Source organism: Pteropus alecto, unplaced genomic scaffold (genome assembly GCF_000325575.1).
Source record: "Pteropus alecto unplaced genomic scaffold, ASM32557v1 scaffold67, whole genome shotgun sequence".
In the NCBI taxonomy this organism is placed as follows: domain Eukaryota; kingdom Metazoa; phylum Chordata; class Mammalia; order Chiroptera; family Pteropodidae; genus Pteropus; species Pteropus alecto.
In genome coordinates this window covers 7,291,012-7,305,363 of record NW_006441061.1, presented here as the reverse complement: position 1 = coordinate 7,305,363, position 14,352 = coordinate 7,291,012, and the positions used below count along the sequence as shown (strand labels likewise).

The following is a 14,352-nucleotide window of genomic DNA, read 5'->3' as shown; positions in this document are numbered from 1 at the left end:
GGGGGTCTGGGGCAGACTGCCCCCCCCACCCCGGCCTCACCTGTCGGGCCTCGGAGGGAGACGGTTCTGCCTTCCCGTTCGGCCGCCCTGGGCTCTGCTGTTTGAGGGCCACTCAGAGCATCTCTGCCCACACCCAACTCTGGTACTGCTCGCTCACAGCAGTTCACCAGCAAAGTGAAAGTCAAAGTCAAAGCCAAGCGAAAGGTACAATAGAGTGACCGTGCCGGCGCAGAGCAGGGTGATGAGCCCCTCCCGCCTTGCGCCCCCGGGTCCCGCGGGTCCCCCGTCTTCGGAGTTCTCCTCGGAGCGCGTACAGAGAAGGTGGGGATCATGGCTCTCTGGGCCTCAGTTTCCTCCTTTGTGAAGAGGGCGGGTTTGGCTCCCTGACTGAGACGGAGGCGGAGCCCGGGCCGCGGGGACTGGCTGGTGCCGGCCTTGAGCAGGGCGCCTCGCCTCGGACCCCAGCGGGAAGGGCCCCCGAAGTGGCCTCGGAGGCTCAGGTGCTGCCACGCCAGAGCTTCGGCTGGTGAAACGCAACGAGATGCTTCTCAATTAAAATTGTCCTTGACGGAAACACAGCTACCTGGACCCTCATTTGGGTCGCGATGGCACTTCATGCCGCTGGTTTGCAAAAATCCCTGCTGAGGGGCGCGTGCGCCCGCTCTGTGTCCCGGGACCTTGAACCTCAAAGCGTAGCCGGTCTCTTGGTCAAAATCCAAGAGCCTGAATCTGGGGCAGAGTCCGTCTTTATGTTTTGATCTCACTCCTGTGTGTCCAGAGATAATTTTCAGTGTCAAACTATCCACCAGAATTTTCAAGTTCCAACCTCATCTTTCTGGTTTGGACACAGTGTGGCCACCTCCTCACATCCTTCGCCACCCCCTGCCACCCTCCTCAGCACCCCGTTCATTCACGGGTGCTCCGTGGAGCCTCGCCCCCTTTCCCCACGTCGCCCCTGCGCCTGGCGCTCATCCGACCTGCCTGGGTGGGCGGGGTCGGCGCTAGCTGGGGGCCGGAGACGCCCGTCTCCTCAGGGCGCAGAGCCTTTGGACCCCCACCCGCTGTTTTGGGACATCAGTGTGTTCCCCACAGCCCTCCGCCCCCACTCACAGGCCTTGGGCTCGTGGCTTTTATGGACATTGGAACATCTTTGCCCTTTGGCCCAAGTCCCAGCCGCTTAAATGAAAGGAAGAGGGGGACAGCTGTGGGTTTTCCTGCGGTGCCCAGGCCCCCACCCACCAGTGAAGCGAAACGTGGCGGGGAGGCCGTGGAGGGCACTCTGCTTGTGGTTTTCCTCGGAGCGGGGGAAAGCTGGAAACAGTCTAACCCAGCCCTCCTGTGTCCTAGAAGAGGCCGGGAAGTGCGGGGAGCTCCCCTGACACCCAGCGAGCCCCAGCCCCGGGCTTGCGGCCAGACTGCCACGCCTCTCCGCCACGCTGCGCCTCTGGCTTCCTGGGCACGGGCATGGGCTGGGCAGGGGTTCACTGCGATGCACGCTGCCCTGGCCAGTGGCTGGTGTGGGGGGGAGTTGGCTCTGGACGCAGCCCGGTGAGTGAGCGCGGGGCGAGGGGGACCGCCACGCAGGGGCTGGCAGCCCCTTCGCAGAGGAAAGCAGGTTCAGTACAAAGTGAGCGTTTACAGTAGCCCTGGGCAATGTTAAAGCAGGTGGTGGTGTGTATAATGGTATGTTTCGTTTTTTATCAAACGTTTGTCCAAGAAAGCTGTGTATTAGAGCTCGAATACCTAAGGGTTTTCTTGTGAATTTTAAATCATGCTCCTAGTTAAACCTCAAAAGGATCTGCGGATGGGAAGGTTTTTTGATTTCCTTTGAAGTGGTTTGAAGAAGTTGATTACTCTTGGCAGTCAAGCAGCCTTTATGACACTGTTTATAAATAATTACTCATGAGCAGGGCTGGAGTTTCAAGGTGTTAGATTTTAAGAAACTGAAATTAATTGCATAAATGTGTGTGAGGAATTGGGGGGGAGGCCGTGAATGTTCCCCTTTTAAAGCATTTCCACAGATGTGTACATTCTGGGTGCCACTTACGGGAGCCTGAAAGGGGAGGGTTTTGTCTTTGAACCCCGTCACTTTGTCAAGATGCACGTGCAACTTGGGAGTCACCTCATTTCCCAGCTGCCCTGCAAGATGCTTCCCCAACTCGTCCTCGGCTCTGCAGGCCCCGAGCCCCGTTGGGTTGGCCCATGCTCCGAGGAGCTTTGGCAGAGGCCTGTGGTCAGAGAGGCAGCCGGAGATGGACGTAGGAGCCGGGCCCCTGCCCCCACCGCGCCTTTCCTCTGGCTTTGGCAGGCAGGCCTTCTCCCCAGGGGCCGTGCGAGCTCCTGGCCTCAGCACATGAGGACCTTCCACCCTGGACTCAAATGCCACTCCTCCCCCGAACCTTCCACGGCACCTCAGCTCCAGTCTCCCCTCAACATCTCACCTGACCAAGGCCCGCCCCGGGTCACAAGGCCCTGCAGAGGTGGTTCGTGAACGCCTGCCCCGGGCCCGGCCAGCAGCGAGAATGCCTTCCCTGGATCTGTGTCCTGAGCTTCACCTGTCACGTGAGCCCAGACTCTGGCATGGCCTGCGAGGCGCCTGTCCTGGTACCCTGTGGGGTCCGGCTGCTGGTAGCCCACGTGCGTGAGCAGCAGTGTGGGCGCAGGCTGCAGCTGACACCCAGAACCTCGGCGCTGTCCCCCCGCACTCCTTGGTGGCCCTACTTGGAGCATTGTTCCTGGTGGGTGGCCCCAGGCCTGGCTCCTGCCTGCAGGGGGTTCTAGGAGCCATGCTGGCCTTCAAATAAACCCCCTCCCTGCTCAAGTTGGCCACATCTGGTTCCTGTGGTTGTACCCAAGAATGCCACCTGCAGAGGACACTTTTGTCAGGAGATAGTAATGGTGGTGACACAGGTAACAAACCTCAGTGACCACAGAATGAGAGAGGGACAGCCGAGGAGGAGGCCAGTGTAGGTCCTGCTGTGTGCGTGGCTCTTGCAGCTCTGGCTGCCGCGTAGGAGGATGAGACTCGGTCCCTCCCCTCAGGGAGCCTGCTGAGTGGTGGGGACAGTGATATCACTGGCTGCTCCGCGGTGGGACAGAACTTAGTGAGGCAGCAGGTAAGGAGCAGTCACCTGAGTATGAGCAGCAGAAGGGTTCTCAGAGAAGGAGGCCAGTGGGGCAGGAGCGGGCGCTGGCTGGGTTGGGGTCAGGAGGACATTCCCGATGGAGAGATGACGATGGCAAGGTGGGGCCGTGGAAACATCTTCAAGAGAGGCCGTTCCAGAAGGGAGGGGACTATTCGGAGCTGGATCTTTTGGATCCCCCGTGAAGCGAGGCTGTTTGGAGGAGCAGGATGCACCCAGCTTCTGTTGAGGTCATGCCCCTTGGGGTCCAAGAGGACGTAAAGGGACACGGGGCCAGAAGACTGTTGGAAGCCAAGGCCACCGTGCCGCAGAGGGCGGGACGCACTGCAGCCGAGCCCGCCTTGGAGAGGGGCGTGTACGGATGGCTGCTGAGCTGGAGCACGGCACGTGTCCTGGCTCCGGCCAGGCAGCAGGAGGTGCTCCTGGAGCACCTGTCCCTGGCCCTCCTGCCCCCACATCCCCGATCCGCACCGCCACCCGCGGGAAAGGCTTCGGGCTTCCGAGAAGCAAGTTACCTGCATGTCGGGCTTCCGAGAAGCAAGTTACACGCGTCGCGGGGCAGGTGGACCAGGCTCGTGAGTGTTTAGCGGTGCAGGAAGCAGCACTGTTCTCTGTTCTACAGCGGGGAGCTGGGGGTGGGAGCTCGGGAGGCAGCAGCGAGCCCGGATGCGTGTCCCACGTCATCTGCGTGCTCGAGGGGGAGCAGGGAGGGGACGAGCCCGCCCTCGCTCTCAGAGCCCCCCTGGTGCAGCTGCCTCGCGCCCGTCACCAGAGGCCGTGGGTCCCCTGCTTTCCTCGCAGCGCGGAAGAGGCGCTCGGGGTGTTCGTGGAGACCGAACTGCCTTGAACTTTTCCTCCACGTTTTTGCCGAAGGTGCTGTGAATTTGGGCAAAGGCCTATTGAAACCCAAGCAGCCACTGCATGTCGGGTGCTGATCATTACACTGTGGCCCAAATAGACACTCGGGCTCCTTCTCAGTGTCCACTCCCAGACCGGAAGACCAGGCATGGCGTCCTCTGCTCGGACGCGGTTCTCTCCCGGTGGCCTGGCCGGAGTGAGCTCTGCCTGCGCACGTGAGCGGCTCCGGTCGGCCGGGATTTGGCTGGCTAACTGGCGAAGGCGTAGCCTGGTGTCCCCGACCTCTGATCTGTGCCCAGCCTTCTCATAGTTCGGGAGAGGGGGGACGCGATCAAGGTGGCGGTCAGCGATTCGTCTGCCCAGGCCCCACGTTCTGTTGCCTTTGACCCGAGTACACACACCTTCTCACGCTCTTGAGACGCCGGCCCTTCGCGGTGGCCAGCACCCTCTCGCTAGTCCGGCGGCCCCTTTAGGGAATACGCGGGGCCTGCAGCAGGCAGCAGTGTTTCTGCTGGCCTAGAAATGCCCGTATCTAAAAACAAAGACCTCCCGATCAGGGGCCCAATAAATCTGGCCCGTACACGGCAGCCTCTCCCCATTATTTCCCTGTGTAAAATGATGGGGGATACAATTTGCTAAATAAAAAGGCATAAATATAAAGAAAAAAAGCTTCGGAGGTCAATTTACATAAAATACAGCTTTATTTGAGAGCAAGTCCCCAAGACAAAGTCACTGTTTAAAATGCTTTATGGTGTTTGAAATCTCAATTGTTCTTAATATTTATTTGTTTGGCAAACAAGTTACCGTGTCCCTGTCCCTTCGGAGACAGAAAAATAAACCATCTCGGTGATCACTTACTTCTCTAAACACAGAGAACGTGCTGTATGGTGCGAGCAGCTCTGAGCCGCTGGGTTACAAACGACCGTGTCACTTGCAGAAAATGAAATCTGGGGAGGAGAGAAAGAAATACACCCGGAGCACGGCGGACGTGGGAGGCTGCTCTGTCGTATCGAGCGGTGACATTCAAATCTTTTTTACTCCACAGTGCCGAAGATTATGATATTAGGTCCGCCCGCCTCGGGGAAAACAACTATCGTAAGTCATCGCGTTAAGCGTCGTGATACCATAGCATCTCCTGCATCCTGCAGAGCTGGGGTGACTGCACCTCGGCGGATTTTCATCATCACCGAGTTTCCTTTTCCTTCTCCTGCTTCTTAATTTACTTTCTTATTACAAGGAACAGTATGTGTTCATCGTAGAAAACCTAGAAAATACGAAAAAAAAGAAAAGAAAAGAAAGAAAAGAAAAAAATCCCACCCCCAAATGTAATTCTTCAGCTATCCAGAGAGAAGCGTTGCCGTGACATTTTGGGGTCTACCCTCCAGGGTTTTGTCATGGCCACATGGACACAGCCTTCACACATCCCCAGCAGCAGCCTTAGGCTCCCTTTCTAGCGGTGCTGGGGCATACACACCTCTAGACGGTGGGCATCGAACCTGCAGATTCACTCTTAAAATCGTCATTATGAACTAGTTCAGCCGATCGGAAAAGCGTGGAAACTGGGCCGAAGTCCGCGCGCCCGGCTCCCAGATCACACAGGAATTTACCATTTTACTGCTTTTGCTTCGATGAGTCTTTTTCCATCTTAAAGACAACTTTAGAGGTACAGTGACTACGTTGCCCTTTTTGGAGGTGACCCCTCTCCTGAAGCTGGTGCGCTTCATCCTATCTGGGTTTTAAACTTTAAGCTCCCTTTTTTAAGTGCCAGAAGCACGTTAACATTTTAATCTTCGGGGATGGTATTCTTTCTGTCTTCCGAAAGCCTGCTTGGTCAACATCAGTTAACTCTTCCTTGATGACTGTCGCCACTGTGAACACTCGTCCCAGGCCTGGAGGATGTGGCGGTCAGCTTCCCTGATTAGCTGGCATTTCGCTTTTTTCTGAACAGGAATTAAGGTGGAGGGTCCTTGCTGTTCTCTCTGCCGGTCCATCCATCCGTCTGTCAGTCTCTGCCTACGGTTTTCCCTGGGCTCAGCAGGCTCAGGCTGTCCGCTTCCACCCCTTTCTGCAGTCCGCCCGCCTGATTCGCCCTTATGCAGTTAGGATTGCAGTTCTGCGGGGGCTCCGGGCCTGGCTGTCACTGTGAGCACTCCCAGGAAAATGCAGCTTCCCAGGCTCCTCTGCAGACCTGCCTGGCCAGGACCTCCCGGGAGGCCCAGGAAGCTCAGGGGACCACTGCTCTGACGCTGGGAACGAGGGCGGTAGCTGTCGGAAAGCTGAGTCCGTTGCTGAGCTGAGCCTGAGGCTGTCCCTTGGCAAAGGCCCTTTGTCTTCATGCCACTTGCCACTCTGGAGCCCCCTTGCTTCCTTCCCGGCTCTGGCCCTTCTCTAAGAACAGGGAGAACTCATGAAGCACCTGTGACCCAGCACAGGGACCCAGCCTGGCCGAGGTCAGGGCCCGCAGCGCTTAGCCAGTGTTTCCGCTACAAGGCCCTTGGTGAATTCGCTGTCCTCGCTCCTGACCGCTGCCTGGGGACACACAGAACCTAACTTTACCATAAGATGGTATGTAGCAAAATCCAGACAGAGGGCACTGAAGGGCTATTTCCTGATAGTGTCACCAACTTTTCCCAGAGCGAGGTGCAGAGAAATCAAGGTCATACCCGCCCAGGGGACCTTCAGGACCCTCGGGATCATCCCGATGCCAAATGGCCATCAGTATAATCTTGGCATAAAGGGCATTTTCTCGCATTATTCCTTAAAGTTTATTCTTCCCGTGAGTAGTAGTCACGAGTGAACTAAACGTCCGTTTGGCCAGGATAGCTTGTCTCTTAACCTTTAAGAAAAAAAATCTTCGACTTTGGGTCTTATCTCTGTATTTCCTGTTATAAATATTTCTTGAGTTAAAAACTCATGGTCCACAGAGCTTGGAAAGGCATGCCAAGGGCAGCCGGAGGCATCGTCCGTTTGCGGGTTTTCCAGCTCCATTTAGAGTCGGTCAATGGCTCGTTGAAGAAGAGATACCCGCAAGCGGAATTCCTAGGCTGGGAGTTACTTCGTGGGTTTGTCTCCCTTGGTGGCCTTCCGGCCAGAAATGATTACGCTTTCCTGTGGCCAGTCTGTCCCAGTGGAATGTGCGAGGGCCCGGGCATTTTCCTGGAGTTCTCTTAATCATAGATTGCACTACAGTTTCCCTTTTTTTCTTCAGGCGATGTGGCTGTGCAAACATCTGAAGAGCGTTCTTCTCTGCCTGGAGAACTTGATGACAAAAAAATATTCCTCCTTGGCTGAGCGGGCCAGGAAGCATTATCAGAAAATGAAGGTAGGAGTGGCCCCGCCCCCCACCCCGCCCCTGTTAATTTCCCATTTCCCGTCGGATTAGGTGAGAGAAAGTGCTGGGGTAGAATGAGATACAGACAGGAACTGAGGGAAAAGACAATTCTCAAACAAGCCGCATGTGCTGGTGGTTCCGAGGGGAGGGGTTTGTGGTGGAAACGGTCATGGGTAGAGGGAGGGGGTGTCCGGTACGGATAGAGCTGCGGCTGGCTGCTTCAGTTAGGGTCCCCTGGAGCAGGCGGGTGGGCAGGGCCTGGACCCCACTGGAGATGCACCTGCCGACCTGCGCCAGGCCGGGGGGCCGAGCTGGCAAGGAGTGTGCAGGACGGTGGTCCAGCTGTCTCTCCAGTGGGAAGACTGCACGTCGGGGCCACTCTCCTGGGTCAGGCAGTCCCCTTCCATGCTGTCCCCCTTCCACACATCCCCCTCCCCACCCCCCCAGGAGAAATCCCACCAACCCTCAATTTGAAAGACGTTTCTTTTAAAGGGAAATTTAGGGCTTGATCATGTTGTGTCTCCGTAATGCAAATAGAAGCCTTAAAATGCTTCTTCAAAATCCCCTTTGGAGCATAAGTGGGCGTCTTGGTCCAGTCAGGCCACGATCACCAAACACCACGGCCTGGGCTGGGTGGCGGGCGTGGCAACAGCGTGTGTTTCTGGGGCTGGGAGTCCGTGAGCTCGGTGCCAGCAGGTTCGGCGTCTGGTGACGGCTGTCTTCTCCTGTGTCCTCGTGCACGGAGAGGCTGAGGGAACTCGCTGGGGCTGCTCTTGGAAGGGCACTGACCCCATCCATGAGGGCTCCACCCTCCTGACCTAACCACCTCCCTGAGGCCCCGCCTCCCCGTCACCTTCAGGATTGAGGTTTCAGCGTGCGATGTGCGGAGGCAGGGGACCCAAACATTCAGACCACGGCAGCAGGGGCGTGCCCTTCTGGGTATTCTTGTCCGAGACCCGGGCTGTCCCTCGTTTGGAAAGGGAGACAGTTGAGAACAGAGAGGATGCTTGGGTTTTCAGAGCACTGGGTGCTGGGCGCGTTCCAGGCCTCCCTCCGCCCCAGCTGATCCCCTTGCAAGGCGTATGGTGCTACCGCTCGGGAGTCGCCCGGGCCCAGGCCGGGATGCGGGCCCGTGGGTGCCCCGAGCCGGCCCCACCAGCCTCTGCAGACCTGTGCTGAGAGCTGGCTGCATCCTGTCTTCATTGGCATTTGTCGGGCGAGGCCTTTACCACATGGCACGTGGTTGCTGTTCCTCCAGGAACTCGGAAGTGACTTTCCAGGCCTCATTGAACGGTGGCTGGTGGGACGGCTCTCGTGGCTAGCTCTCGGTTGCCCGGGGCAGGAAAGGGGATCTGAGGGGGAGCCACAGTGACTCCTGGGGACCTGGAGAGAGGAGGCAGTCACCTCCTTGGCTCTGCGGCCAGGAATTGGTGGCCGCCCCGGCCTCTCTCTGCCTCTGAGGCCACTTCGCTTTTTATCTCTGTTCTCTGCATGGTTTTCTCTTTCCTCTTTCTCGGCCACTCATGGCCACCTATTCCCGAGTTCGGCTCCGGCCAGCTGGTCAGGTGTCCCCAGGGCTGCGTCGGCTCTGGTGAGGGGTGTGCAGAGAGGGCCCGGCGAGGGCATAGACGGTGAACGTGGCTGGGAGGGCCCTGGGGGGCGAGCGGACCTCGGAGATGAGAGGTGTGACTGAGGCAGACACCCACCCCGAGCTGGCAGAAGAGGAGGAGGACGTTGGTCGTCGAGGTCACACCCCCCGACGGTGAATCAGTTCTAAAACTGCTCAGTCCAGTGCTTCCTGCCCCCACATGGGCTGTTGAGACCCTCAGGGAGCGAGGGCTGGCTCGGCCCTGCCCCCTCCCCGCCCCACGGCCCTGCAGGAGTCGGCACGTGTGGTCACAGTTTGGGGGACACCAGCTTGCCAGTGGGAATACAGTTTTAGAAAGAAAGTGGTTATCTCGTTTTCCGCAGAAGAGAAGCTTTTTAGGGTGGGAGAAGCAGGCGCATTTCTCGGCTAAAGATGCTCCTATTAGGTTTATAAAATTCGACGGAGAGGAGGGAGTTTAAGGAAGTTCCTCCTGGGTTTCATTATGCTAATTAGCAGCGCATTTCAGACCACGTGGAAGTGCCTTCCCCGCATCTTGCTGGGGTTCTTTGGTCGGAAGCACAGTGAAGGGGAGATGAAAGTTGCGGCCGTCAGGACTGACGCAGGAACGAAAGGTTCTGCGCGGCAGGACGGGTGCGGGTCGGGTCGGGGCGCTGCGCGTGGCCTCGCGGCGGACGCCTGCCCGTCCGCGGGAGGCTGCTTTCAGTCGTCTGCCGATCTGGAGCCTTCGCAGCTCTTGCCCGTAGCAGCAACACCTTCAGTACCTGCTTTTCTCCCGTCGGCCGTGGCCCTGCCTCCCGCGTGGAGTTGTCTTCGGTTGCCCGTGTAACCTCGTCTCTGCCCTAGGCATTCCCAAGTGGTCTCCGAAGTACCTACTGCGTGCCAAGCACTGTCCCGCGGTGCCAGCCAAAGACCAGTGCCTTCTTCTTACCCCCAGGAACTTCCGGCTAGTGGGGGGGCCAAGGGTGCCATAAAGCTCGGCACAACCCTGGATATGGGGTCGGGGAGGCTTCCCGCAGTCGGCGGCGTGGTCGACCAGTTCGCTTACCCAGCAAGTGTTCTCCAAGCAGCTGCGAAGTCCCAGGCGCTGGCTCCGTGCTGGGAAGAGGGGACGGGCTGCAAGGTGTGGGGGCTCCGTGGCGCGTAACCAGCGCCACGCTGGGCAGAGCCTCCCAGCGGGACACGCCGTGGTGTGCGGAAGAGCCCAGGGTCAGGCGGGGTGCCACACGCCAGGGCAGGGCTGTGCCCAAGGATGCTGGGGGTTCAGGTGCCCAGGCATCAAAAATGGCTTTTTTGTTTTTAACTGTTTATCATAAAATGTTGTAAAGATACTTTGAAGCACTGACGATAGCGTAAGAAGCCTCATGGACCCATCGCCCGGCTTCAACCAGTGTCCACTCATGGCCCCCAAGTTTCACAACATCCCCATCCCCGCTCCCGGCTTCTCTGAAAGCAAGTGTGCACACATTTCATTTCCTCCATGGATGTTTCAGTCTGTGTCTGCTGAGAGACAATATAAGGCAGAAAATGACCAGACCATACACAAAAACAGGTCTCTGACTCCACACCTGCAGCAACCCGCCCGAGAAAGCAGCCCACCGTCAACAGTGACCAGCCCAGGAAGCAGCCGACTGTGGTCGGGCTTGGGGGGCGTCATACTGCTGTCTAGTTCCATCCATGAAGCCCTCCAGTCCCCCCGTAACTGTCAGCCCACAACAGCCAGGCCCTGATTAGCAACGGCCAGCTTCCTTAATTTGTGTCCCCCCTCCCTACTTAGACCAACCAGAGAAGGGTCCCTAACCAACACAAAGGCACCCGCTTCTGTCAGCCGACTCGCCGCCCCTGGCCCACAGCCTTCATCGGGCACCCCTGGAAAGCTCTCGTTGCCTCCTAGAATGTTCTCTCACCCTCTGCCGGCCTCTGAGTCTCTGCCAGTCAGAATGACGGGGGCCGACCCCTTGCCAGAGCCAGCCCTGACTAAATAGCCTCTGCTTTTCCCACTTGGGTGGTCTCCGCTTATTTCTACATTCCAAAATATAAAGGCTCTTTTTATTAAACACACACACACACACAGAGGGTCGCTCCTAGAAAACGTGCCAGCCTTTCTCAGTGCCCGCTAGGGTGACACTCTCCCCAGGAGGCAGCGTTGGGTGGTCCTCGGCCCCTCGCCCACTCCGCCGGCCCCGGGGCACTCTGGGTAGGGACGCTCCCCGGCCATGTTTCTGGCTCCTCTCCACGCCCGCCCACCGGGCCAGCTCTGCTCTCTATTTTTCCTCCTTGTTCATCGAATTCGTCTGTTTTTTCAATCCCCTGCCTCTGCTTTCTCTGGTCTAGCCTTTCAGCACGGCCGTCTGATTCACCATCACAAACACCACGAAAAGGCTCAGCCGAGGTGGGCCCTGGGGGTGGGGGGTCAAGCGGGAGCGAGAGTGAGGCCAGCAGGACCAGGCACGAGCCTGAAGGAGGCACCTTGTCTGGTGTCCATCTGCACGTGCCTGAGCCTGAGCCTGAGCCTGAGCGTGGCACTGCCCAGCGCTCCCGGACAGCCTGGCCCAGTCCAGGCCCCCCTGGGAGTCTGGGGGACCAGCGGCAGCAGGACCCAGTTTTGCGGGGTCCTAGTCACATGGGGTGGCAGGGAGGGGCAGAGGCTCCGTGGGAAGATGTTGCTCTGCAGCAGGAGCTGGGTGTGATCGCTCTGGAGTGTTTCAGATTTCTGCCGAAAGGAAAGAGCATCATTGAAATGTCTGTGGGAAGAACGCGTCTCCGCAGATCTGAAACTGCCTAGTCCGGAGGTCCTCGCCTTAGCCGCCCGGCAGACCGAGTCCCCGGAAGTGAGGCCAGGCCTCAGGGTTCGGGAAGGCGCCCCCGAGAACCGTCACCTCGCCGGCTGGGGACCGACCCAGCACCACCCCGCTTCCCGCTGCAGCTGTGAACCTTTACGGCGCAGCGCAGGTATCGCTAAGTCTGTTCTGCTCGCAGTGCAGGGCGGCCGCCTCGGAGCGGAGCAGCCTGTGTTTGCTAAGCGAGTAAGCGACGCGAGCTCGGGAGGCCGGTCAGACGGGAAGGAGCCGGAGCTGCGTGTGGCTCCGTTTGCACGTTAAAAGTCCGACGTGGCCCGATGCGCCCAGGTGCCCAGCTGTCGGAGTCACCATTTTCTTTACTGTCCAAATGAAAGGACTTGTGCCCTCCTCCCGCCTCCGTCCACACACAGAAACCCAGTCCCCTCCGAGTGCTTTGAGGCTTCCCGGGATGGCCCGGCAGCTCGTGCCACCAAGTCCTCTGGCTCCTCTCTGTCACCTCCGGCTGCTCCATCTCCCACCTCGCTGCTGCCTGGGCCGGAGGCCTTGCCGAGACCAAGCACCAGGAGCCCTCACGCTCTGCTGGTTCCTGTCGGCCACTCAAGGCGGTGGCGTGGAACAGGCCTTTTTGGAAGGTTCGGGGTATTGGAGGTTGTTACAGCCCAGGGTGGGGACAGATAAACCCGAGGACCAGACTCCGGGGCTTTGTTCAAAGTTTGGTGGCCATTCCCACTATAGGGTCTCCCTCGTGGGCCACCTCTCATCGTGGGCCTGCCGGGCGCCTTGGGGTGGGGTCTGCGTTCTTCCTTCAAAGCCTCGTCTCCCATTCCTTCCCTCCTCGCGTCTCCTGTCCCCTCGCCCTGGCCCCATTCCGGACTCTGCCTGGGCCCAGCCACGTAAACCCGCTCTGGCAGAAGCTGTGAAGCGAGCATGGTCTTGAAAGGGTTCTCTGATCAGTTCTCAAGTGAGCTCAAGTCCAAGTCCGGGGCTTCTTCGCCTGGAGCCCCCTCAGGGGGAGGAGGTGGGAGTGGGCAGAGCGGGAGTCTCAGCCGATCCCCTCCCGCCTCTGCTCTGGGGGGAAGTTCACACGGCGGCTCACACAGCAGGCGTCACCCAGAAGTGGCACAGGGACATTAGGGGCCCTGATGAGCGCGGGGTCCGGTGGTGGGACCGCGCGGGCTGGTGACATCCGGGGAGGAAGCCCGGGCTCGGAGACGTTCAGTGAGGGGCAGAGCCCGGCTCTGACCACCACCCCCGGCTGCCCTGGACATCAGCATACCCGCTCGGCCTTGGTGGGGGTTCCTCCGGGGTTAGCACCTCGGGGTTCTGCCCAGGGCCCCGGGCACAGGGAGCGGGCAGAGGAGAAAGGCCCAAACTGGAGCCAGGGCAGCCAGTTCCACCCTTGACAGCAGGGGGCAGGCTGGGCATTGTGTGTCACTGAGCTGAGAGTCAGGGGCCAGGGGCCTGCACCTGGGCTGGACCTTCTCCGTGACCAGCAGGGCCTTTGCCAGGCTCCATCGATTCGTCCTTGGTTCTCCCCGAAAAGCCGTGGTGGGGGAGCATGGCAGGGCTCTGGAAGGAGGGAGCCTCGTTCCTGTAGAGACAGTTTGGCAGGTCTTCAAGAAGCAGCCCCCTGGAAGTCCCAGCTGCTGATGTGACACATCAAAGCTGGCATCAAGACAGCACCACGGCGGGGGCGCGCCCAGGAGGGGCCGAGCTCAAAGTCACCCGCCTGTCCCCCGCCTCGCAGGCTGCAGGGGACACTTTGCCCCACCCGGACCTGTCGCTTCTCAACCCTTGTTCTCTGACTGGCTCCAACCCGCCCCCCCCCCTCCTTTGAATGCTGTCTCCTGAATGGGCATGTCAGGGAAGGGTGATGAATCTCTTGGAAATGAGCTTGGGCTGGGGAGGGGGGTGCAGCACAAGGGGTCGGGAACCGACAGGAGGGGGCGATGTGGAGGGGAGGGGTAGGGCTGCTCCCTGCCCACCCGCTTCCTGGGCCAGCCTGGAGAAGTTTCCTGGGATACCTGGGAGGGTACGGGCACCAGTAGAAAGACACCCTTCCTCTCCAGCAACTTCTCCCATGTGAGGTGGGGCTCTGGAGTGCTTGCGTTTGCTTAAGACAGCCTTTTTCCAGGTGTGGTCCCTGGACTAGCAGCAGCATCTGAGAACTTGTTAGAAATGCAGATTCCCAGCTCCATCCCAGACCGACTGAATCAGAAACTGGGGTGGGGCCAATGATCTGTGCTTTAACAAGCTCTTCTAGATGCACGGTCAAGGTCAAGTTGAGACCGACTGGCTTAAGCAAGAAATTGGCAAGGTGGAGGACAGGGCAAGTGGAAGGACACAGGTGTCTCAGGAGATAGTGAAACCAGGGAATGAATGCCGGTTGGCCTCCCTCCCTTGTGTCTCTGGCCTCTTTTGTCTATGTGTCATTCATCCATCCATCCATCCATTCATTCATTCATCCATTCATTCATTCTCTCTCCCTCTCTCATTCATTCTTGCGCTTGATTTTTGCTGCCCACTTAGTAGAAGCCATTGTAGCCCCATAACTTCCGAGTGAACACATTACAAGTCTGGTTCCCGTCAGAAATGACCCCTCCCGTCCTCTCC

The 14,352-nt window shown here is 58.7% G+C and overlaps 1 protein-coding gene across 5 annotated transcripts in view; it reads left to right on the top strand.

The window, feature by feature from the left end:
* Positions 1 to 4,614: 4,614 nt before the first annotated feature.
* AK8 (adenylate kinase 8) overlaps positions 4,615 to 14,352 on the top strand; it is a 94,693-nt gene continuing 84,955 nt past the window's right edge. Inside the window, exons 1-2 of one of the 5 annotated variants that reach the window (XM_015594317.2) lie at positions 4,615 to 5,096; positions 7,210 to 7,323. In XM_015594317.2, the coding sequence (XP_015449803.1) occupies positions 5,058 to 5,096; positions 7,210 to 7,323 (153 nt within the window). In that variant the 5' untranslated portion in view covers positions 4,615 to 5,057. The other 4 variants (XM_015594319.2, XM_015594318.2, XM_015594316.2 and 1 more) reach the window with 4 other exon arrangements.